The sequence below is a fragment of the Camelus ferus genome, chromosome 25, assembly GCF_009834535.1.
Source record: "Camelus ferus isolate YT-003-E chromosome 25, BCGSAC_Cfer_1.0, whole genome shotgun sequence".
NCBI lineage: Eukaryota > Metazoa > Chordata > Mammalia > Artiodactyla > Camelidae > Camelus > Camelus ferus.
Window position 1 is genome coordinate 21335461 of NC_045720.1, and position 27263 is coordinate 21362723.

A 27263-nucleotide genomic window follows, 5' to 3' on the forward strand; every position below is an offset into this window, starting at 1 on the left:
TAATAAATAGTGGGTGAATTCAATATGAAAAACAATCAGCACAATTTTGTTGTCCTAAGTATGTATATATATTTATCTAGATAGATAGATAGATGTGGATATGCAAATGCATGTCTAAGTAAATATGTTTATAAATACCTGGTAGAGAAGTACTATAATGTGGTATGAACATAAGCACTGGGATCAAGTCAGGACGTTCACTTTTTGCTTCACATTTACCACCTACTTAGGATGGGAAATTTAGTCAATTATTTAACCTTGGCTTCTAAAACTTAGTAATGAGATAATTAAACTTGATGACAGCTTTCTACAATTTCTACCAATATCTATGTGTTACTGACTTATAGTAGATTCATTTGTTTATATTTTTATTATATATTTGTATGTCATATTTTCATATTTTAGTTTCTAAAAAGAAAGGTGTTTTTTGTTATCTTGAAACATCTTTTAACTTATTGGATATTTTCAGTAGAACTGGACTCTAATCATTATGTTATATGCTTCTAATCCTGTTTTTTAATCCTTTGTTCAATTTTAGCCTTGGATCAACTGTGCAATTCTCTTGTGATGAAGATTATGTCCTACAGGGTGCTAAGAGCATCACTTGTCAACGGATAGCTGAAGTCTTTGCTGCTTGGAGTGATCACAGGCCTGTATGTAAAGGTAAAGAAAGGTCTTTAAAGTAAAAATGCTCTCAACACACTTCAATGGTTTGAACTTCGTTCCAACTGAATATAAATTTCAATTGAATCTTTGAGCTGTAATACTGCCTTTAAGGAAATATTTAACTCTTGTATTTAATAATATTTATTGAAGAAAGCTGTCAAGTGCAAACCACTGTGTCAGGTTCCCAAGGAGTTCCAAATCTAGTAATCATATAGCAACAAATTGGAACATAAAATAAGTAATATAAGTCAGTGGTAACTTTGTTGGCTATGTTTTTGTTTTTGTTTTTGTTTTTGTTTTTGTTTTAAATCATGAATTACCCTGTATAGACATTGATGTGGGTATGGATTTTTTAAACTGTAATTCTACCTCCGCCTGTATGATTTGCCGTTTTAATTGCTTATGTGTCCAATAGTAGTGATGTTGGTGGCAGTGGAGGTGGAGTACTGATTCTATCGTTAGTTAGTTTAAGAAAAGACAAATCAATGAGTGCTCTGGCTTTTCGTATTACCAGTCATTGCAGTTAAGATTTACTTTCACCACTTTTCTACAAATTAAATATTTCCATGTAAATTAAACGAGGCTCCTTTATTCTAAACTTTATTAAACCATATTTCAAAATGAATACCTCATCTTGGCTTACTGGCACTCTTGTTGTTTGTTTGTTGCCATTGTTGTTTGTCGTTACTTTTAACAATGGCATCTCTGCATATTTCAGTGTCTTAGTACTCAAAATTCCATAAGTTCTTCTCTGTCAGGGAACACTTTCACTGAGTCACCACACTGTGTGGACAGACTCTGGTGAATAGAGAAGGGAAGATTTGAGAGCTATTGTAAAAGGAAAAAGACAAAGTATTTGACAACTGGCTGGATATGGAAGGAGAAAGTGACAAGAAAGAGTCAAAGATGATGTTCAAGTCTATGAGACTAGAAAAATTATAAGCTCTTAATAAGGACACAAAAATTGAAAAATGGAATTATGTAGGGGATTATCCAGTTACTACAACATTTTCACCAAAGAATTAATTTTTTAGGCACTTATTGTATGTCAGGCATTGTGCTAACCACTGAATGTAATTCACTCAATTTAATCCACAAAACAAACCAATGGAGGCATTATTATCTCCATTTTAGAACTGAGTATTATAAGACATAGAGAGATCCATACACTTTTCCAAGCTCAAATGTCTGGAAAATGACAAAGTCCTTAAGAAAGACTATTTATAGTATGGGGAGAGAAGCCAAATTTCAAAGCATTAAAGAGGGAATAAAAGATAATAAAATGGAAGCAATTACATATATTCTACTCACTTGGCATTGACACCCAGAGTAAGAAAAAGAGAGAATCTAGATTTTTCTTAGGTACAAATAAAACTTTCATATCACACAGGTAGGTGTTTATTCATCACCTTTCTCAAAGGCTTACAAAATATCATATAATGCAATAACATTAAAAAATAAATAATGAAATGGGGATAATGATAAAATTAGGTAGAACAGTACACAGTCCTAAACAGGAGCTTATGTACAAATTGGTAAATAACTTTTAAGAGTGATTTACAAGTTTAATTATGACAGCTGCCAGAGAATCCTAAGCAGTTTATACTAAAAACATTGTCTATGAAATACAAGCATAACAATAACACAACAAAAGGAAACTTTTTCATAGATTTGAGATCTGAAATATCTTGCATTGTTCTTTATAAACTGGACACTGAATAATAAATACTGTGGAAGTTACTTTCATCAGTGTCCCGGCAATGAACAGAACAGTAAACTATGTAATGCTGATTTCTTTTGGTGTCCTCCGCTCAAGAGAAATTACAGTTATAAGGGACAAAAGTGAAAATCCTGGTTTCAAAATGGTGGCATCCTGTATGTGGTGGCAACTGTATCCTGCTGCAGTTTTACATAAATTAAGCATGTGCATTTTTTATGGCAAAAAAGAATGGGAAAAGATTCATGGAAAGGAGAGTAACGTAAATGCCTAAATAAAATTTCACATAAAAAGAAAAGTTGTAGCCAGATCATGCATTGTAGTTTTACATAAAGTGAGATTAAGACTATAAACCACCTTTTATTCATTCAAGACTCTCATTTCAATAAAAAGAATGAATCATATTTATTATGATTGTGAATTATTCAAAGGCAGAAATAATATTACATTATTTTGTTATTTTTAATAAACCCTATAGCCCAAAGAACAGCTCTGTACTGACTTAAGTCTCAAGAATATTTGTTTAATATTAACATATGATTATTTCATTTGATTCCAAGATAGATAATGGATATATATTATATATATATATATATATATATATATATATATATATGTGTGTGTGTGTGTGTGTGTGTATGTATGTATGTGTATATATAGAGAGAGAGAGAGAGATTTTTTTCATTCAACAGCCATTAGTCAATAGCTGGGAGGTACAAAATTTGCATATTCAAAATTGATATATTGTTATTATTTCACCTTGATTTTACATTTTTCTGCAGATATTAATCATTTATACATAGCTTTATTTGTTTGTTGCATGAAGGGCAAATGTATATATGGTTTATAAAGAAATTTTGCTATTAGAAATTACTGGCTGTGGTACTGGAAACAGTAATGGAGGGAACATGCTGAAATAGTAATTGAAGTTTTAAAATGACTATCCACTGTATGAACAAAGAATAGTTTTCATGTCTCATGGGTGCTTGGACAGAATAAATATGTTTTTTTCCAGACAGCAGCGTAAATAGCAGTATCAGTGCACTGCACCTTTGAGAGGATCATTAATATAGCTGCTGTCTGTGTATTGCATGGTCGAACAATCAAGAAATGGTGATTTTAAAGGGGCTAAAAGTTTATACAAACAGCAAATTATGAATTAAAAGAAAAAGAGCAATTCAGAAATTAATATTAATGGATTTTACACAGACGCAGACAATACTTTTTTATTCCCTAAATGGGATATGTATATGAGATATTTGACAGTTCACCATTATGGAAATAATTATTTCTTTGTTGGAAATGCAATAGATATCCAAAAGCTAGAGCTTATGCAAATAAGCAGATTTATGCATGTGAATGGTATATTGAATGTTTATTTTAGACATTCATGATGTTCAAAGAAACAGCATTTATTTGAGAATTAATAATTTGTTAACTAGGAAACATTTAAGAGAGTTAATATTAATAGATTGGACAAAACATTTTTGATGAACTTTCAGTCAATATTTATTTGGCCAGGTCCAAATAACCAGTGTTTTTGTCCATTAAAGCACAATGGCATGAACTATTCATGGGAGCAATGGAAGTGGTGATTAAGGGAAGATTAGAAAAGAAGGCCAAAAAAGGCCCAAAATATTGGAAACTGGGCTAAAAACCAGGGAGTCATCTTTTAATTTCTTTATTCAATCAATTATCCAATAATTTATTCACTTATTAATATACTGATTAATTTATTTTGGATTCCACAAACAGTAATGAATATTAGGAGGTATGCCAGATTAAACACTATATGGGATACACAGTATGTGTATTTTGTATTGACTCACAAGGTATAAACACAAAACTAGGTAATATATAGCAGACTTTTGTTTATAAGAGAGGTAAAATCCTCTGCAAAATTCAGATGAGGATTATTTCCATGTTTGGAGATGGTCAGACATTGAAATGGAGGAAGTAACATAAGAGTAGAGCCTGGGAATTATTATTTATATCAACAGAGGGAATTGAAAGCTATTCCAAATACAGAGACTATATCATGAGCAAAATCACAAAGTGAATTGGCATATTTGGGGAATAAGGGTGGGGAAGGATAAGCATTCATTTTGTTGAGTGTGTGAAAGAGTAAAAAGTGAAATTAGATTAGAAAGGCCATGTCATTGTGATGTTTTGATTTATAAGAAATATATATTGCTCACTGAGATGACCGAAATACATCTCTTATGTATAGTTGGTCTTTGTCCTCAGTTCCTGACTCACAGCTCCCAAAACCCTAGGGATTTCCTAAATGTTGAGAGTGCTAAAGATACCTTTTGTTATGTTAACGAGGTGGCTTTTGGGAAGCACCAAATAGTGGGAGCTGGTTGCCAATGGAGCCAACCATGTGATTAAAGGTTTGGAATTTTCAGTCCTACTTTCTGACTTCTGGGAAGAAATATGAGGCACTGAAGTTTGAATCAATCATCTCTGGCCAATGATATAATCAATCATGCCTATTTAATGAAGCCTCCTTAAAAACCCAACAGGGTAGAGTTCAGAGAGCTTCTGGGTTGGTGAATACTTGGAGATTTGAGGAGAGTGGTGTGCCTGAAGAGGGTACAGAAGTTCTAAGCCCTTTCCCCATGCCTTGCCTTGTGCATCTCTTGCATCTAGCTGTTCCTGAGTTATTTCCTTTTATAATAAGTTTGTAATCTAGTAAGTAGAATGTTTCTCTGAGTTCTGTGAACCCAAAAAGGGGACAGTCTTGGGACTCTGATATATAGCCAGTCAATTAGAAGTACAGGTAACAAACATGATCTTGCAACTGATATCTGAAGTCCTAGGAGGTGGTTGTGGGAACCTACAATTTGTAGCCGATTGGTCAGTACCACAGATAATGACCTGGTTTGAGACTGGCATCTAAAATAGGGGAGGAGGCATCAGGGGATTGGGAACAGTGTTGTAGTGTTACGGAAATGACAGGCCAGCCAAGAAACAAGCATCACTCGGAGGGTTGGAGTACTCAGATGTATTACGTCAGCGGGCCCAGAGGGGCTTCTGCTCCGAAGCTCTGAGCACCTCCAAGACGTGCGCATGAGGTTTTATAGGGTAAAGTACAAGCTTGGGGCATTCGGCCAATAGGCATGGAACAGCTTTAGCAGCATTATCATCACAAAAGTGGGGGCGGGGAGGCAGCAAACCAACATTCCAAAGCCAGATATGTATCTTTGAAAACCTAGCTGGCTAGCAAAAAACATGAACAGCAAACCAACACTAATTAACTTAGATTTACAAGTTAGTCCAGCAGAACTCAGATCAGTATTCCGATACTTAGATTTGTGAGTTATCTTGTTAGCCCAGCCCAGCCTCTCCTTCACATTCCTAGACTTGTGAGTTATCTTGTTAGACCAGCCCGGCTTTTCCTTCACAGTAGATTATATTTTAACTTGTAGAATCTGATGCTATCACCCAGTAGATAGTGCCAAAATTGAGTTGAATTCGAGGACACCCAGCTAGTGTCCTGAGAATTGCTTGGTATTGTGTGGGAAGCTCCACCCACCAACACATATGTTGGAATTGAGTCCAGGAATCTGATTTAGTTATGTCACTCCTTTGAAGTGCTTTGGAAGTACCCCTAAAGCTCCATTAGCATTGCTACCATTCTGTAGTTCCAGTACTGCATTTGTCTCATGTCTTTTCATTTGGACTACAGTTTATCATATGTATTGCTGGCATACTAATCCCATCAAAGTCTTATTTTTATTATAACCCAGGAGTGTTCAAAAATCCCATGTTATTTCTCAGTTTCATATTGTAAGCCAGTGAAATGAAATAATCAAAAATACGAATTCAGGTATCTGACAATGCCAGTTTAAATCCCTGATCTTCTACTTAAGGAATCTACTTTCTTTATAATTATTAGATTTCTTATTTGTAAAAGGAGTGTTGCAATATACCAGTGCCTACTTCATAGGGAGTTAAGAGTTTGTATGAGGGTGGAATGAGATAATCCATGTAAAAGCATTTTGTACATGGGCTGAAGCACAAACATTTTTCTTCTTTCAGCTTTATTGAGATGTATTTGACATATAGCACTATATAAGTTTAAGATGTACAGCATAATTATTTGACTTACATCATGAAATGATTTTCACAGAAAGTTTACTGAACATCATCTCATACAGATACAAAATTAAAGAAACAAAAAAAAATTTAAAACACAAACATTTAGATAGAGATAGAGGTGGTGGTGGTTATAGTAGTGGTGCTGCTAATAGTTATTAACTCATCTCATTTCCAAAATAATTCATGATTTATCTCCATCTAGTTGTTTCTTTAACTTTCACCGAAGGTTTATTCCAGCAGCTTAATACCGAACGGAATTACAGCTCTAATTTTCATATATGTCAGACCTGTCGTAAATGAAAGTGTACCTATTAACCATATTTTGCCCACTTTTCAGAGTCTTACTCAACTTTCACCTCCTCAAAAAATTCTTTCCTATTTCAGTTATCCTTTACTCACCCGCTTCTTTAACATCATTTCACATTTACTGTCTTTACCATACAATTTAGCATTTAATTCTGTTCTTTTTGGCAGTGGTTCCTAATCATTTCATGGGGGGACTTACTCCTTCAACCAAAACCACTTCAGAAAGACAAAATAATCAGCCCTTCCAAAGTGCTAGAATTTTGAATAGATTTATTTCAGCTGTTGTCAAGAAGAGGCTAGTTGCCGATGTAGTCTATCTATTCATTGCCTTTGATTAAATAGAAGGATCATAATGAGACTTAATTCTTTTCTTCATATGCAAAATAAAAAAAAAAAGTATACAGCTTAAATAATTATTGGCCAAACCTAAGAGCTACGGCCCTCATTAACCAGTATTTATTACGGGCTTTGCAGATCTATAGTTTTCAAAATTATTTTACAGCTATTATAAGTTCCTACTCATATTTTATTCTTCTTCACAATGTTTAGCCTAGTGACCATTATGTGCATGTTATTGTGCACATGATAGTTGCTAAATTAACATTTTGAATAAATATTGTGGGGAGATTTAATTAATTACAATAAATAAGTTTAAGAAGATAGTAGTGTGCTAATTGTAATCAGACAAAGTTGCCCTGGTAGAAAGCTTCCTGTAATGCAAAAGCAATTAGAAAATTTTGCCCAAGAGCAAACAAGAAGAGAACCTGCTGAAATTTATCAGCTGGAAACACATAGAGCAGGTGTTTTTCTGTAGCTGTTATTGATGCCTTCTTAGTTTTGTGGAATGATGTTACAGATGAGATGATGCATAATAAGGATGATATTAGGAATTAATAGAGTGGCATATGGTGAAGAAGATAGACAGATGGTCTAGGTAAGGATATTTATCATAGATTCATGTTTCTTCATGGTTTTTTTCTAAAAACAGTACTTTGAAATTTATCATATAATTTTGATAAGCAAATGAATTTTACTGAGCTCCAACAATGAGCATATTTTAATGATAAAATGACATTTACTTGTTATTTGATGGAGATGAATAGTGAAGCATTTATATATATTATTTAGAATTCAAAACTACCTGACAATTAGAAAGTTTGCATTTCAATGGTGCCCTTCCAACAATTGTTTAGAAATACATTCCACACATCTTGCCAACCTCAAAAATTATTAGAAAAATATGCAAATAGTTAGCAAATGAATGATTTCATTTTGGCCTGGCTGGGGGATATTGCCAAAGATGTTAGTGAGAACCTTCTATTTCCAACTTACCCATTTTCTTGAAGTATGATTATACTTATCCTGTTTAAACTTTCCTGGGATTCAGTTTGCTTTCTTGTAAATTTTTCAGGATGGACGTATAAGGTGATTACTATGGACTTTTTCTGGTTGTAAATTTTAAATATTCTTAAATACAATTGCTGCTTTTCTGGAACATGTTAAGGTTATTTTTAGTTCAGTGTTTGTCTTAGTCTGTTCACATCTATAACAAATACTATAAACTGAGTGGCTTATAAAAAGCAAATATTTATTTCTCACAATTGTGGAGGCTGAGAAGTCTAAGATCATGTCTGAGCAGGACCACCTTTCTTACTATAACTTTCAAACTGTAACTCTCATGGTGGAGGGGTGAGGATTGCTCTTGGATCTCTCTTATTAAGGGCATTAACCTCATTCAGGAAGACTGCACCCTCATCACCTATTCACCTCCTAAAGACCTTACCTTCTAATACCATCCCAAGGGCATTAAGATTCAACATATAAATTTTGGTGGGGGCAGGGGCAAAATTCTTCAGTCTGTAGCAATGTTTGTCTTTACCTTTGCAAGTCCTTTGTTTGTCTCAGTTCCTGGCACACAGTGCGTAATAATGATGATGTTGATGATGATACTGATAATAATAATAATATCTGATAAACTTTGTAACAAAATATTATAGTTCTCTGTTATGCTATATTTGGGGTAGCAGTTTACAAATAGACAATTGTTGCTTTTATTTAGTGCCAAAACTGTGGTTATTAATCATCAAACTGCGTCAGAGTAATTTAGGTTCTATGGATCTTTCATACCTCAATTACTATTAAAAATATAATCTCACATTAAGGTAAGGGATTATTTGTGTGTGTGTGTGTATACAAATTTACTACTAAATACACTCCTATGATATGTTGATTTTAAACAACATTCCTTTAAAAAAATTAAGTTGATTAAATTGTGATTCTTGATTCTATGTAAGAATTAAAATTTGTAAGTTTTTAAATGGGAAATTAAAATTTAATTCTTAAAATTAATAACAATTCTAGGAGTATTGGGAGAGAAAAATAAACAGGAAATAAGTCTTTAATTTTTAGCATATGTAATTTTAAAGGCCTATGGACTTGAAATTTAATGGAGATAAAGTGGACAATGTCATAATCAAAGCACGTATAACTCAGGGAATAAAAATAATAACCAAATTACAAATGTTTTAGCTGAACTAAACAAGTAAGGAAAAAAGTTGAAATGTATTATTTTTGTGCAAGTATTTACAAATGGAAACTAATTAAATCAGAAGAAGGAATTCAAAATCTATAGGAGAAACTACCCATTTGAAAGATAATTTCAAAGAGTTCTTAAAATGAAATGACTTTTTCGTTTGTAGTAAATCTATGAGATACATCAAAATTTTCCTGTATTGTGTTTGTTTTTGTATTTGTTTTTGTTCCCCTGTATTGTAGAAAGCCTCATTTCCTGTGTTTACTGACAGGATGTGCTATTAGCACAAAGCACCTGGAATATCTATGATGATTTAATAGTCTTTCCACTAATTCTGATCACATGAAAAGATGGGAGAAGTAAAGATAGTGGACTATGGACTCCCTTACTTAGCTTCTCCACAGTACAAACCCACTTCTGTTTTAAAAGAACAGTAGGGGTACTTCTGGGCAGGAAAGTTTGTAGATAAAATGATCACAGTGTGATCTCTAGAATGTCTGACACTCAAAGGAATTATACATGAAAAGTGAAACATACATGTAAAATGAAAAAAAAAATGCAATCCTGGGAAAGAGATAGACACCAAAAGAAATGAAAGACATAGGCAAAATACACAGATATGATTAGTAAGAAAGGAATTTTTTTAAATATTTAATTTATTTGAAAATTTTTACCTTGGGTATGAACATACAGAATTTATCACATTTTGACAGACTTTTTCTTTTATTAAGGTATAGACTATATTCTTCTGCTTAGCTAGTCTTTTCAGTACTTTTTGTGGATCTAAGTATATAAGCATCAGCATCCCCAACAACTAGCAGTGCCTGACACATGGCAGTCATGCTCACAAATACTTGAATGAATGAATGTTTTGTTTCCCTCTATGGTAGACACACAGAATAGATGCACAGAATAGAACCAAACAAATCATTCCCTTGAGGAATTTACAGTCTCACTGAAAACAGTACATTCAAAATAAAACAACCAGAGAACGTCCCTAAAGCAACAAAAACATGGTTGCCGAGACAATATTTAAGTTGTAAAGAAAATTCAAAACAAAGGAAGGACAGAAGACAGAAATGATAATAACAACCTTTGGGAAATAAATTCCATTAACCATGAAACTATCACTTAGTCACTGAGACTTTATCTCTGAGTTATGATGTATTCCTTTATTTTGAAAATTATTCACTTATTTAACAACACTGATTTTAGAGTGCTAATTATTTATTAGGTAAAGGGAGAAAAAAGATGAGGTAGAAATTGTCTTCCCTTCAAGAAGATCAATAGTTTACTTTAGTGGGAAGAACACAACAGAAATGTCTGCATCACAATACATCACAGAGATATTGCAAATAAATGAACACAGTGCTTTCCATTCAAGAGGATAAAATAACTACCCTGCCTAGAAGAGTTTAGAAAATTTCGTAAAAAGAATGATTAGGGATTTAACAGGCAGACAGACATACATAGAAACTGAGAGAAATGTTGTCAACACAGAGAAAACAATGTATAAAGCTGCAGGGTCATGAAAGAGACCCACTTTAGAAAGAGAGTTAGACACTGGTGAATGAATTATGGAATAGCATAAACTTCTTGAGGGTGGGAAAAATTGGGAGATATGTTTGGTTGGACAAACACATCTTATTATAAATGTTCTTATATGCCAATGCTGAGGTAAATATTAGGGTTTATCTTGAATGTATAAAGGATAGAATTTTGCTTTGGCTTTAAAAAAACAGGATGGTATGTCAATTTAATACTTTGAACAAGTACTTATTGAGTGATAATTATGTACTAGTCAGACACTGTGTTAGGTACTTGGGGATAAAAAGATAACTAAGAGAAAATTCTTACCTGAAATGAATTTACTCTCAATGGTTGGGAGGGCAAGAGGAGATTCCAAAGTTAATATATATTTAATATATAATGCTAAAGCTCTATAAAAGATATGTGTCCTAGGGGTCAACAAAGAAGGCTTCCTACAGGAAGAAGAATCAGAGCTGAACCTTGAAGACGTAGAAGACAAGTCTAATGAGGAGAACAGTGGGTGTGAAGGGTACACCAGATGGAGAGAACTACATGAGCCATGTGACATGAAATATTGGTGTATAGTATGTTACAGAAATGATGTATGAATGGAGTGAGGCAACACTGAGGCAGAATATCCAGTTTGGAAGCTATGATAGTAATTCAGATGAAAAAACAATATGACTTTAGATTGTCAGTGATGAAGAGAAATTCTGCGAAGGGATTAGAAGAAAAGTAAACTGAAGGGTACATCAATAAATAAGGGATAGGAGGAACAAGTTGAGTCTGTGAAGCAGATTAAAAAAGGAGCAACTGGAAACAGATGGGTAACAGGAGAGAATAGTGTTATGATGATGCCACAGAGAGGAGATATTTTATAAGTGAGATATGGTCAACATTGTTAAGTGCTGCAAAGTGTTCAAGAAAATAAGAACTCATTTAATCCCATAATCAAGAGGTCATCAGTGACCTTGGTAAAATCGTTTTTATTAGAATTGTTGATGGGGAAAACACATGGTTATAGTTGAGGAGTAATGAGGTGAGAAATTTGAGACAAAGTGAAAAGGAGAAGCTTGACTATGAACTGAAGGCAAGAGCTAGGTTAGTAGACATAGAGGGGCAAGCAATTTGGGGAAAGATCATTTTTAAGATGTGAGAGGTTTAAATACCAAAGACAAAGATCCAGTTTGTATGAGAGGTTGAAAGTACAGGTGAAAGTTGGGACATTTGGAAGATAATTACTGGATATGAATGGTCTGAGATTTAGAATAGAGTAGGTGACACTGCCCTTGGATAGGAGTTAACATACTGTCTCCTTGGAGGAGGGAGACCATGAGGAAAGAACAGATGAAGGTACAGGTAATTTTACAGGTGGAAAACCAAAGAAGGCATCATGCTCAAATAGTCCACTTCTTTCCTCCTCCCATCTTTTCTGTAAAGTAGGTGAGGTTATCTGAGAAGAGGAAGAAATCTAGCAACTCCGTGGTGAAGTAGGATGGAACTTAAGATGAAATTGATACAAATAGGGAGCCGGGGGAAGTCATCAAGCAGTCAGCCTCTGAGAAACAGGATTATATCCTGAGGGTTTCATTTAGCCCAAGTCCCAGGCTGCACATCACAATCACCTGGAGAGCTTTTAAAATAAAAATCCATGCCTGAGTACAAACCCACACCAATTAAATCAAAGTCTCAGGAGAATAATTCAGTTAATACATCCCCTCTGAGATAAACTGGTCAATTTAACTGCATTGATTCAAAAAACAACTTGAAATGATATTCTGTTTTCTTAAGGAGTCTCTCCTTCATTCTCAAGGAATAATATACTTACTGGCAGACTAGTTGGAACATTTAGTTACACCTATCATATTTCTGTTCCTACAGAGTGGCAAAGTGGAAATTTGATGCATTCAGATCACTGAGCTGAAGCAGCAGCTCAACACTTCCTCTTCTTATTGGACACATCCAGATACTGAGAGCAATATAAATTTGCATGTTGAATGTCAAAGATGGACTCACTTTCATACTTATCATATATTACCAGCTGGAAATGGCACAGATTTACTTTTGAGATAAGTATTTCTAGGGGAGAAATGAAAAGGGGTCACAAGTGAATGAGCTGCACTTTACTTGCCTCCATTGTCCCTTTTGGCCACCTTTAGCTTCTGTATTCTAGAGAAGCAAGACAAGACAAATGTAGGTTTGCAGCATGGAAATGATTTTGAGAAGAGAATTAAGTAACAGAATATTACTTTATGAAACATGAATTCTTTTTAAAATCAAAAGTGACAACATTTCACTATACATTACGTGTGCACATCCTTTCCTTGCTGTCTATTGATAATACAGTTTATGCAACATTTGCTTTACTGGCTTATTATTTTAATTATTTCATTTAAAAATGCTTATTTCAAATTTCACATTTATGTTATGTACTTAAAGTCAATATTTACGACTAACTTTTTTCTGAGTGCAATTTCACTATAAAATTATTTTCTTACTTCTGTCACAGGAAAAAAAAAGAGGTATTTTGGATGATTTCATATGCTCCTCATTTTTTAAAACAATGTTTTTAATCTATTTAAAGTTAATACTTAAGTTCATTGCCATTTTCGTGTACTTGAGTAAACTTCTGCTTCAACTTTTGAAAGATAAATATTCATGCTTAAAAGTATCTGTAATTATATATTTATTCTAAGAGAAACTGCTTAGGATGTTATGACATTGTTACTTTTAATAAACATAAATACATCTCACATCTCCCTGGGTTTTTCCACCAAATTCTAAGAGGGAAAAAAGCCAAGAAAATCTTTAGTTATAAAACACATAAAGCAAAAGAAATGAGGAATTGCTTTTCTAAATCTGTTTCCCCAATGATCAAATGTGGCTTTGTGTGAAACTGTAAGAAGTGCCTTATCAAAAGCTTCTCATTTACCATTGTTACATTTATCTTCTTATTTTCTGCATAAAATTTCTTTCCAAATTATGCAAGGTTGGCATATGATATTTGTACTACCTATTTATTTTTTTAAACTTTTTTTATTGGGTAATAGTCATTTTACAATGTGTCAAATTCTAGTGTAGAGCACAATTTTTCAGTTATATATGAACATACATATATTCACTGTCACATTTTTTTCACTATGATTTACCACTTGTTTATATTTCCCTGTGCTATACAGTATAATCATGTTTATCTATTCTGCATTTTAAAATCCCAGTCTGTCCCTTCCCACCCCCCGCCCCCTTGGCAACCACAAGCTTGTACTCTATGTCTATGAGTCTGTTCCTGTTTTGTATTTATGTTTTGTTTTGTTTTGTTTTGTTTTTAGATTCCTCATATGAGTGATCTCATATGGTATTTTTCTTTCTCTTTCTGGCTTACTTCACTTAGAGTGACATTCTCCAGGAACATCCATGTTGCTGCAAATGGCATTATGTTGTCAGTTTTAATGGCTGAATAGTATTCCATCGTATAAATATACCACATCTTCTTTACTCAGTCATCTGTTGATGGACATTTAAGCTGTTTCCATGTCTTGGCTATTGTAAATAGTGCTGCTATGAACATTGGTGTGCAGGGGTCATTTTGAAGTAGGGTTCCTTCTGGATTTATGCCCAGGAGCGGGATTCCTGGGTCGTATGGTAAGTCTATTCCTAGTCTTTTTAGGAATCTCCATACTGTTTTCCACAATGGCTTTCCTTACTTCCCTCTTCCACTCTTAATGATTTAGATGTCTTCTTTTACAACTTTGTGTTTATTCTTTTTGTAATTCATGGCAGTTATCTCCTTTCCAGGTATGAGTTTCTCATTTTTGTAGCATCCTGCTTCTTTTCTATTTAGAGTAGACCTGTCAGTATTTCTTGTAGCATGGGTTTACTGTTGCTAAACCCTTTTAGATTTTGCTTGTCTGTGAAGTTCTTTATTTCTCCTTCTATTCTGAAGGATAGCCTTGCTGGATAAAGTATCCTAGGCTGCATATTTTTTTCATTCAGGCCTTTGAATATATCTTGCCACTCCCTTCTGGCCTGTACTGTTTGTGTAGAGAAATCAGCTGAGAGCCTTATGGGAGTTCCCTTGTAACTCACTCTTTGTTTTTCTCTTGCTGCCTTTAGGATCATTTCTTTATCCTTGACTCTGGTCATCTTGATTATGATATGTGGTGTGGGTCTGTTTGGGTTCTTCCTGTTTGGGCCCCTCCTGTACTTGGATATCTGATTCCTTTAGGTTTGGGAAGTTTTTAGTCATGATTTCTTCAAATACCTTTTCAATCCCCTTTGTTCTTTCTTCCCCTTCTGGAACCCCTATTATGAGTAGATTGGCACACTTTATATTATCCCATAGGTCCCTTATATTGTTTTTATTGTTTTTTATTTGTTTTTCTCTCAGCTGTTCTGATTGGGTGCTTTCTGTTGTCCTGTGTTCTAGGTCACTTATTCATTCCTCTGCATTATCTAGCCTGCTTTGTACAGCTTTTAGGTCAGATCTCATCTCAACAAATGAGTTTACTAATTCTACTTGGTTCTTCTTTATAGCTTCTATTTCATTTTTGACATATTTTATATCTCTAAACACTATTTCCTTTAGTTCCTTCAGTACTTTGATCACTCCTTTTTTGAAATCTTGATCTAGTAGGCCATGAATGTCTATTTCCTTGATCGTGCTTTCAGGGGATTTCTCTTGATCTTTTAATTGGGAGTGGTTCCTCTGCTTCTTCATATTGCTCATATCTCTCTGGCACTGTGGCTTAAGGAGTATCAGTTATCTCGTTCTCCTGGAAACGCTGTGCCCTTAATGATTTTATTGAGAGGTCTTGGTGTCTTCGCCCTGTTTCACGAACTCAGCTTTCTGTTTCCAGAGGCCCTCTGTTGGCTCTCTCTTCCGTGCTGCTCCCAGTGGCTGTCAGCTAGCAGATCGCGCCTCCTCCCATCACTGGGTCAGGTGCTGAGCTCTTATCCGGTGGGCAGGCGGGTCACTCCCCTTCCGGATGCCGCAGTCAGATGCTGCACTCAGGGGAGGCAGGTGGGCGGATTGCGCCCCCTCCCAGCACCTTGGTCAGGTACTGCATTCCTGCCAGGAAAGCGGATTGCTGCCCACCCTTTCCCAGCGCGGGTCGCTCCGCTGCTCTGTGCAGCTACCCGCTCTGCCTCAGGTTGGTGTTCCGAAGGTGGGCTCGGGGAAGACCGTGGAACGGCCCCGCCTCTGCTCCGTGCCAAATCTCAGCTCCTTGTTTGTCTTGGCAGTGTGAGTTCTCTGAGGTGCCAGGGCAGAAAGATCCTATCTGCCTCCAGCTGTAAACAAGTCTCAGTCCTGCCTAGGAGGTTGCAGGAGCTCCTAGGTCCAGGTTCAAGTATTGGCCCCACCCCTGCCTGGGCACTGCGCACAGGAGATTATGGTGGCTGTGGCTGAGCCCCACCTCTCTTCTCATGAGAAGTGCCAGTAATGGTGGTGCAGGTCTGAGAAGACTAAGGCTATGGCGCCCCTTCCCCCAGGGCACACCAGCCATGTTGATTTGCTTTTTCCACAATTTATGGGAGACCGAGGTTGTTCTGCTCTGTATCCCCTCCCAGCCACGGTGCACAGCACCCTGCAGTCCCCTGGGGCTGCCTCAGTGCAGCTGTCCCAGTCCTCTGCCCGGCTCGGGCTGCCTGCCCCGGCCCCAGCTGCTGGCTCGTGTCTCAGGCTGGGTGTCATGGGGACCCTTTGTGCCCATTTAACTCAGTTCTGTCAGTCAAGGGGTGCTCAGGGCAGATCTGAGCCTCGGAGGTTCCCCCTCCGTCCTACTGGCCTCTCTGTTGGAGAGGGGAGACCCAGCGAATGAGCGCCAGTCCTCCTTTTCTGCTCCCTCCCCACAGGATTGGTCCCGCACTGTTTTGCTTTTTCTTCTTTCTTTTTTCCTACCAGATTTTTGGCATCTTTGTCTTTCGAAGAGGGTGATGTTCTGTCGGAGTTCGGCAGGTGCTCTGGTTGGCTGAGTAGGTCCACAGATTTGAGTTTTGGTGTATTTGTGGGAGAGGGTGAGCTACAAGCATCCTTCTACTCCACCGTCTTGCTTCCTTGTCTCTGTATTACCTACTTAGAATACTTAAAAATTAAACTAAAATATCATAAAGACCATATTGTTGGAAAATGTTTTGTGAGATCTTCATAAAAGGAATCTAGTTTTCTTTGTTTTCATAACTATAAAAATATTTATTAATTACATACAACAGCACTTATTCTGAGCTATAAACAACAAAGGCTACATTTGACTTTTTTTAAGCATGCCCTTTTAATTAGTTCATCTCTCAGGAAGGATTGACAGGACTGGCTAATGTGAACATATTTTTTTCCCTAGTATGGCAGAACTGCCTGATAAAGTTAAAACCTGGGAGGAATATGATTAACTTATTTTAGAAATTATAATAACTAAGGAAAAATAGTGGGCATTGTTAGACAGTGTATTTAGAATTTTAAAATAGCAACTTCAAACCAATTATAAGAAAGATATTAAAATCACCTACAAACTTATAAATATACTACCATTTACTAGTACTCTCAGATGCTGTAAACTACAGTTAAAAAAAAAAAGTCCTATGCAGGGAATACATCAAGTGTCACTACAGAAACTTTCCTAGGGAATTCTGACTTTAAAAAGACAAGTGCAAATCATAAATGGATGGACGTATGACCAGTATTGAAAATTAAATATGTGATACATACTTGCAAGAACACTGTCATTGTAAGATCACTTGCCTAAAGCCAAGAAAGGATAGAAATGTGAAATATGCTAAAGAAAATAATGATTTAAAGTAAGGAAAACAATTTTATATATATATTTATACACACACATATTCATATAATATATATAATTATATTTTAGACTAGTATTTCCTAAAGTTATCTTTGAATATTAATAATAAACAGATTGAAAAGGTGTTCAGTGGTATTTGGACAAATAGGTGATTTGTTATTACTTTACCTATAGAACTTGTCAGAATTTCTAATATTTTCATCTTCTTAGGTTATCATCAAAAGTAAAATTTAGTATGTAACATAAGTTCCCAAAAAATGCTGGTCTGTGCTGAAAATTTTGAAAGATGCTGGTTTGTGCTGCAATCATTTTCTAACTCTTCTCACCTCTGATTTCTCTCTTCACATTTGTTTCACATGTCTCTACTAGACTCTCTTATTAAACACACACTTTTGATATACTAATCCATTCTGCAGATAATTTGTTGGTTTACTATTAAAGTCAAAATTCCTTAACCTGACATTTTGGAGACTCTAAAACTGATCATTGGACTTCTTTTGAGCTTTATTTCTTCTTAGTCATATAAACACTGCTTAGTCAATATAAACACTGCTTAGTCAATATAAACACTGCTCCAGAAAGTTAGATGTAACCATACCCTGTATTACCTTCCAGTATGTCCCTTTAGTGAAAAGAAACCCAGATTAGAGTCAGAATAACTGAGTTCAAGAACAATCTCCTCTATTGGATGTTTATGATGATAATATATATCAACATTTTCTTGAATTTTTTCTCTGTAACAGGAATTATGCTGGCTACTTTACATTTATTATCTACAATTAATGCAATAATTTTGCCATTTATAGATGAGAAAATAATAGGTCAAGTAAATTGCTCAAGAAAACACAGCTCTTGTAGTAATTTATAATGAAAAAAATATGAAAACAAATATATGCATGTTCTTGTATGACTTAAGCATTATGCTGTACACCAGAAATTGATACATTGTAAACTTATTACACTTCAATAAAAATATATTTAAAAACAAACAAACAAATAAAAACCCACAGCTCTTACCTTCTGGAACCAGGATTCAACTTTAGATCTGTATGATTTCAAAGTCCATGTTTTCACTATACCACACTGAATTAAAGGGCCCAAAATTCTAAAAAGTGCAGAATGTACAAACTGTGGACATGATTAGTTAAACTTTACAGAGGTGTATATCGTGTTTTGGCTCTTGTGAAGTTTTTACAAATAAGAATAACACAGTTTCAGCCTGTAAAAGACTTTTGGCGTCCTTATGTAGGAACTGCTTTTCTGTCTTACCTAAACCCTGACTCAGCAGAATTTGTGGACTTTGTACAAATAATTTTCCTGAATTACCTTCTCCCTTTTCTGGTTCATCTTCCCTGAATTGTCCTTTGGAAAAGTTCCCCCTTTCTTTTTAAAACTAAGTTTCTCCCAATATCATCAATGTAGTTGACAGATATTTACAGTTTCATCTTTTATTTTCTTCAAATTCAGAAATTATGGTAATATTGGCATACTTAATTATAGTTAAATGATGTACCCCAGGAAGGTTGAAGTTACTGCTAAACTATACCTTGACTAGTTTTGAAAGAAATAGGCAGTTTTACATATGGATATTTTGGCCCTATGGCTATGATTTGGAAGAATAAAGGGAAACAAAACAAGCAAAAAGTTGCTAAGCAAAGAAGTATTTGAATGTGGGAGTGAAAAGTGGAGGAAAGATCTGGAAAGTTGGTGGAATATGGAGGAATATGGAAAGAGGCTGAAATCTTAGGAAAAAATAGCCAGTGAGAAATCCTTTGATTAGATGAAGAAAATAGTTATTAAAAGGGACAGATCTACTATTTAATCTTAAACTGTTTGTGTTGCTTCCATGTAAACTCCCTATCCTGTATGTGTTCCAAGCCTTATATAATAATTGATCCTAGTAGTTGATGGTGGCTAGGGAAAATAGGTAATTAATGAAGGATAGCTGTCTCCTTTTCCCATTATTAGTTTTGTTTGTGTGCTTGATTGTTTTTAATGAAGTTCAGGGTTCTCAGCTGTTGTAGAGGATTGGTTTATTAAAAGCATGAGAAAATATGCGTGTTGTTCCTTTAGTAAAGCTTCTGATGCATTGCCAGATCAGGGGCTCTGGTGATGTAAGCAGTAGTCATTCTTTTCTAGCCATGTGGACTCACTATAGGCCTCATGGGATTGTTAGAGGAATATGTCAACTATGAAAGATGTGAACGTTTACCGTACTTGCAAGTTAACAAGTTAGCTTACCACACTTTTATGGATGCTTGATGCTAGCAGAAGTGAAAAGACCCCTAGATCAAAGATAAAGGACAGTTTACTCCTCACAATAAGAGTAGTAGCCAGAACATTGACACTGTTGCCACTTCTCTGAGCCCCAGTTTCCACAGAACTACATGAATAGGATTAGATAACAGCTGCTCATGCAATGGGCTGTATTATACGAAATGAACCTGAATCCAGGGAAATCCAAATATTTTATAGTGAGCATGCCTATTCCTTTGATCTCGAGGGGGACACTGTGTTCCAGACTGAAAATAAATTTGACCTTTGTTCTGGAAGGAGACACTTTTTCTCTGTCTTTCAAGGCTGTTCAATATACAAGCAACCTTAAAAAGATCTTCCAGAACAAAGGCAGTTAGTTCCTTTGCTTGCAAAATGTATACACCTATGATAGACCCAAGGATAATTGCCTCCTGAAAATATCCACCCCTCATTTCTACGTCTTGGCTTCTGGTGCATTTTCCCATGAGAATTCCCACTAGTCAGATGCTCTGATTAATCTGAATGCCAGAGGCTGGAAACAAATCCATTCAATTTTCATCATACAGCATTTAATTAAGATTATTATCAACAGGAAACCAAACTGCCAAATGAGCCCAGCCTCCAGGGGCCCAGCCCCAACTAACATAACAAATCACATCAACCATCAGTGTCTACTTTAGAAAGCCAGGTGGCTTTTTCCTTTCATTTCCGTATTGATTTTTGCACCTATTCAAAGGCATTACTGGGTACTGTGAGATTAGTTAACAGTTGCCTTGGCCTACAAGATAGAAATATAGGGCAGTTCTACCATTTTTAACAATCCTAAGCAGTAAGTTGAGGCTTACCTGAATGCCTTCCAGAACAGAGATGGTATCATTGATCACTTCAGCTAGTTAGTATCTCCTTCAAGTAACCAAGGTAGTCTTAAATGGTGAGATCTCCACAGTTATATTATGGCTCCATGACCTTTGGTGATGTTTTTCTTAAACTCTTGAATGTTTCTTATTAACATCCCTAAGGCAGATATTACTGTATTTTGGGGAAGAAGACTATTTAATACAGTCCCTGGGGCATACATCATACCTCTGGAAAGAAAGTACTTTTAAAAATTGTTGCTTCCACCCCACAAGGATGACGTATATCAATTGGAGGACCCAGGTTGACAGTGCCCTCAAAGTGCCTCCAAATTGGTAAAACTTAGGTTTCCCAGTTGAGTTCAAGTCATTGGATTTGGTCCTTGTTTTTGGAGGGTCCTTATTCTGTCCTATTTATCTATGCCGCCAGAAGGTTGGCATTTGTCTACCTCATGGAATGACAGAGTAAGAACTATAAGAATAGAGATAGAGCAAATACATGGAGGTATAAAGAGATATTTTAACTGGGAGGTGTGGAAGTTAGGGTCTTCCCCTACTATTTCTACAGACCTCTTGGTAAGGTTAAGGACACTCATGATCCAACCATCGTCAAAGACACCTGGCAGGAGACAGCAGACTTATCAGTAAGTGAAATTTATGGACTCACAACAGTTTAGGAATGCCACACCAAGGTGTTTTCCTTAGAAAAAAAAAGACCCCAGGGGTGATTTTGAGAAACAAAGTCATTAAAGTTCTTCCCTCTCTCGCACGCCTATCTCCCTATGCCAATGTCTCTTTCCTCCTTCACCACCACAAAATCAGTGTATCCTATTTCAGGAATGCAATCTCCACCTTTTCTCTAATTATCATATATTCTCATATAGACATTTCATTCAGACATGTCAGATACAAGTATAACGAGGGCATTTTTATAAAACTTACAAAGACCCAATACATCCCCAAATTTTGTCAGTGTGGGCCTCTGTAGAGAGCCTCAGTGATCATTGTGAACTGATCCAAGTGACAATTATCCCTAAAGGCTAGGATTATGTCAGCCCAACAAAAGAATCCAGATCACTGAAGCAGAGACAAGTCGGAATCTCCTAAGCCATTTTTTACCCAGACTGCAAAGCTAAGCAGAATGTATGAACCAAACAGAGATGTGGTTGCTGTTAGGGGAAGGAAGACAAAGTATGCCACACTAGGAACGGTCAAGGTGGAATCTCCAATTTGCAAAATAGCTCTTTTATCATTACCCAGGAATTAGCTGAGAATCAATGAGCCTCTCTCTCTCTCTCTCTTTTTTTTTTTTTTTTTTTGACTTCACTGCTTTTATTTTCTATTTATTTTATTTTATTTTTATTGAAGTACAGTCAGTTACAATGTGTCGGTTTCTTGTGTTCGGCACAATTCCCAGTCATGCATATACATACATATATTTGTTTTCATATTCCTTTTCATTAAAGGTTATTACAAGATATTGAACATAGTTCCCTGTGCTATACAGAGAAACTTTTTTTAATCTAATTTTATTTATAGTGGCTAACACCTATAAATCTTAAACTCCCAAATTTATGCCTTCCCAACCCCTTTCCCCAGTAACCATAAGATTGTTTACTATGTCTGCGAGTCTGTTTCTGTTTTGTAGATGAGTTCATAGTGCCCTTTTTTTTCTTTTTTCTTTTCATTTCTTTTTATAGATTCCACATATAAGTGATATTATATGGCATTTTTCTTTCTCTTTCTGGCAATGAGCCCCTTCTGAAGATGGTTTCATTCATTGACCAAACTGTTTTACAAAGGCCTGTGGACCAAAAAATGGGAATGAGGTAGAGTTAGGAATTTTTTGTTTACTTTTAGAGTCCATTTCAACACTCAGAATTCTAGATTGTTGTAGATGATAGAGAACATGAAAGGTCCATCAAATACTTTTATGATCAGCCCATATTTGAGTGGCTTCTGTGATAATAGTTCAACCACTTTCAGAGTGAAAATGATCCTGAAAGCCAAAGACATGACAATGTTTGTTTCAAGGACTCCAGTGGTACGGCTGAATTTGGCTGATCAGACTGGACCAGCAACGCTATAACCTGAAAAAGAGTGCCAACCACTTACAAAGCCCTAAAACACTACTGATAACTCTGAGAAGAGGTCCAAGTTTTGAGGTTGTCAGTCTAGCAGGAGCAGGCAGAAATATGACTCATGCAATGTAACTTCACTTACCAAAGAGAAATAGGGCATCTTTTGACAGGAATGATGAATATGATGTTTGATGGTCTTCTTTGCACTAGAAACATAGAGTCCTTTACTTTGTCCCCAAAACTTTGTTACTTTATTTATAATAGTGCATGTATTGTCATGTCCAGTAGGGTGTTGGATCTAGGCAGCAATGATGGCAATTTGAGTAGCACAGGCTTGATCAGCAACTTGGTTCCAGTAGATCTCATTAGAGAAAAGGCCCTTGTCATGGGCATCTACATTAATGAATCAGATAGCTTAATTATCAGCTACAGTTTTTTTTTTTTCACATTTCATAGCCCCAAAGAGATTATCTTTCATCTTCCAACCTGTAGTTTTCCAGATGGCAAGTTAAACAGCTAGGCTACTGACAACAATCCAAGAGTCAGTAAATGTATAAGGTTCATCAAGAAAGTATTGACTAGAGCTTTGGGAATGACCTTGAGTTCTGCCCATTGAGTATAGTAGCAATGTCCATTTTAGATCTTACATGGCTAATGCTGAGTTTGAACATCCACAGCAGAGCAGTGGGTACCATAGTTGAAACAGGCCCCATTTAGAGCTTTTGATGGTACACTGAACAAGAGGCTTTGCTTGGAAGAATAGAGTAGGGGATAAAGTTTCCCCAAAAGAAAAAGCTGTTATCTTTTCCTATAAAGCTGAGATGTCTTTGAGGCCAGGCCAGATGAATTCTTGAAAATGTCATTTCCATTTGGCAAGCAAGGTTTATGGGCCCTCCTAACCTTGTTAATCAGTGAATCTAAGTTGATGCATCTAAAATGGAAATATCAAGCTGAGCCACAATAACAGTATAAGTCAAATGTTCAGATTTGACGAGAACCCAATAGAAAAATAATAGCTATTTTTCAAAAGTTATGAACTGGACAGACTTACCATTGACAATGGACTTCCTTTGCCAGAGGCTACAATCAGCAAAACCATTAGTTACAGACACATAGCTCAAGAGTCATTAAGGTTTCAGGAATGAAAGATAATAGTACTTCTCACATGAAGATCTTCCCAACTGGGAGAATCCCCTCTGGCATTTACAGGCATTCATAATACAAGTGTGTAACCCATCAATTCTAATTATATATTGATCAGTAGAATCCTCAACAGTACACTAGATTGACCCAAAGGACCCTGCCCACAGTGTCATATTTGCTTCTGTCTCCACTTGTGAACTCTACTCAAATCATATCAATTTGATTTGGATGTTTAATATTCCACAGGACTGACTAGAATGGTGACCTAGGTGCTTTTGTTTTAAAGTCATAAAAGTTTGAGTCCCTCCTGTCTCCTAGATTCTGCAGCATACTTGGAGAGCTGAGTATGGCCTTTCGTCCCTGTTGAGGGCCAGGGAGACTTTAATCCTAAATTTAATCATCCTTGCCTTTAAAGCAGCTGAGATCAGGTTGGTGGAAGAAAGGAAGAATCAGGAAATATGAGGGAGAGAGTGACTTCATGCCAGCAAACAAAGTTGAGTTTACTTTCATTTTTGAGTAGCACGGTACCTACCTTCAGGAATTTTTTTAGTTATCTTTGAGTCAATTTCTCATCCTCCAGTAGGTTAATTTTGCCAGCATTATAAACTCAATCTGGGGCAGTGAAAGCCTGAATATTAGCCAATGCTTAATTTATGGTTTCCCATTTGAGTTTGTCTTGGTAAAATCTCTGCAAGAGGGCCAGAGTCCCATCTTAGCAGCCAGAATCCATTGCCAAAAATTCCAGGACCTTTTAATGTTACCTCTAAGTAGATCTATGGTGGGCATTACACACTGCAGAAGAATCTGAGTCATGAGATGGTCCTGTATTGGAATTCTTCCATATCAATCATTTTTCTCCCTGCCCTCTCACCTCTGAAGTGAACCAAAGTTCTAACAGTTAGCCTGGTTTCTTCCCATAGTTGTCATAAATTCATCTTTATCACTCAGCATAGGTAAGCATATCCACAACTTCTCTGAAAATAGGTAGAAACTTATGCCTTCTCTCCCTAGTCCAAATCTTAATATTAATTGTTAGTGTGATGTGTACCTGAGAAATTGACTTAGACTGTCCAGACTGTTGAGAAATTTCCCTACCTGGAAGAGAGTTAGCGTACCTAGCATTCTTTAGGACAGCTACCTCTGATCTTACTTTAGGGTACTCAGACTGCAGCCAACCCCTCAATGCCTCCTCATTGACAGGCAGCAAAGTAGAGGAGCTTTTATTGCCTCATTGACCATTCGGTGTGATTGATGTGTTTGCCATTGATTTCCAGAGACTTCTCTCAAATCCCATTAATTGGCTTGGGAGCTTGTCATGCTTCCTTTTCTCCAAAGCCTTTTCTTTGCTGGCCCCCCATTGTCATAACCCAAACTATTAAAAACTGTGAAAGATCTGAGATTTTTCCATACTTCCAGGTTAAAAAAAGTTAGATTTCCACAGATTCATGGATGCTAGCAGAAGTCAAAAGATGCCTCACAGTTTACTACTCACAACAAAGGGAATAGAGTATCAGCTTTGGTGTCACCTTGAGCCCTAGTCCACATGCTCAGATGAGGAGGACAAGACATCAGCTTGCATTTTAGGGGAGGATCACTGAATTTAGGGAACCCTAATCTTTTACAACAATTATTATGCCTGCCCTGTTGCTCTGGAGAGAGATATACCCTGCCTTCAAAATTGTAAGGAAGTCTGTCATCTGTTCTAAAAGGAGACAATTTCTCTCTATTCTAAGGCTGTTTTGCTATATAGACATTCTAGAAAAAATAGTCCAGAATTCGAGAAATACAGACATGCAAGAGACCTGTGGAGGATGGTCTCCTGACAGCCCAGAAAAAAATTCAGTGCTCTCAGGGCACTAAATTTCTCCTCAACAGCTTGCTGTGACTCCATGGGCCTTGTCTACATAACAGCTCTAAAGGGTATTGATCACTTTCCTATCCAAGACACAGAAAAGGTGTTACTAATACAACGATTAGAAAAAATGTGGCCACTGGTACAAGTGAAAGAAAATGAAGAAAATAATTGCAAATATGAAATCAGTATAATTTATTTTAGTAAAAGTCACAAATTCCATATGGAATGTGATTTATGCTAACCAATGAAGTGAATATCAGCCTTTCAGATGCTGATCAGATATATCTATAAATATATAGGCTGAGATCCAAAAGACAAGTAAGCCAAGTTCTGGTTAGGTGAGTATGGATAAATAAAAATATATAGTAAGAAATCTTCAGTGACTTTTTTTCTTAGAATTTCAAAGACTGAAATGCTTAGAAGAAGAATAATTGCTTTAAATATCCATGTGAAAATATAAGATCCTATGCATATGCTTTTGGTCAGTCTGATTCAGTATTTTCTCGAAGGATATAAAACACTGATAAATTCAGTTTAGTACTGAGACTTAGATTTCTGAAAGAGTAGAGCTAAGAATGGCATTTTTCTTTTCCACTGACTAGTGAATGAAGAGGCAAAATTCCTAGGTCCTGCATATGCCAGGACAATTGTAAGATTAGTGTTCTCAGATGGTAATAAGGTAGATGAGAGTACTCAAGTAAAAATAGACTTGGACTATATAATGCACTGGAATTAAGGATTCAAAACTTTTGCATTCCAATGATATTTTAAAGAAAGTTACACGTTGTTAGTTTGTCCAAACTATGATCTCTATATATTTTAAATTGAAATTAAGCAAACGTAGGGTGATTGCTTAGAAATGGGAAGATTTAGCTGACCAAATAATGATTAAGTTGACCTCTAAAGGATGAGTAAAACTTATATATGAAAAGGAAGAAGAGAAGAATTTCCAGGCAGAGGGAGTAATATGTGGGAGGGCTGTGGCTGGAGGAAATATGGATAAAGAAATTAGAAGACCAGAGAAGCTAGAGAGCAAAAATTGCTTTGAAATGAACCTGTAGAAGAAAAACTAAGCAGGATTTTATAGGCTGTGGTGAAGTTTGATTTCATTCTAAGAGCAATAGAAAGTTATTTAGAAGCTGAGGATTTATGCATATGTATGTCTGTGTGTGTATATGTATACACACGGAATAAAATCAGGATTCTGTTTTGAAAATATACAAACAAAATATGCAATCAGTATATTCAAATAAAAATATAATCAATATTTTGAAAAATACTGATTATAATATAGAAAATGGAATCAAAGCTTGTCCTGTCAAGGAATTATAAATACTTGGATTGTTGTAGTGGTAGAAATGGAGAGAAGTGAATGAATTTCAGAGATTATGTAGGAGGAATAATCCGTAGAATTTGGTAATGGAGTA

General features: G+C 35.9%; 1 protein-coding gene across 1 annotated transcript in view; it reads left to right on the forward strand.

The window, feature by feature from the left end:
* Positions 1 to 27263, forward strand: part of CSMD3 (CUB and Sushi multiple domains 3) — a 1015135-nt gene that overhangs the window by 480546 nt on the left and 507326 nt on the right. Inside the window, 1 exon segment of the mRNA XM_032468125.1 lies at positions 539 to 663. Within this exon segment, the coding sequence (XP_032324016.1) occupies positions 539 to 663 (125 nt within the window).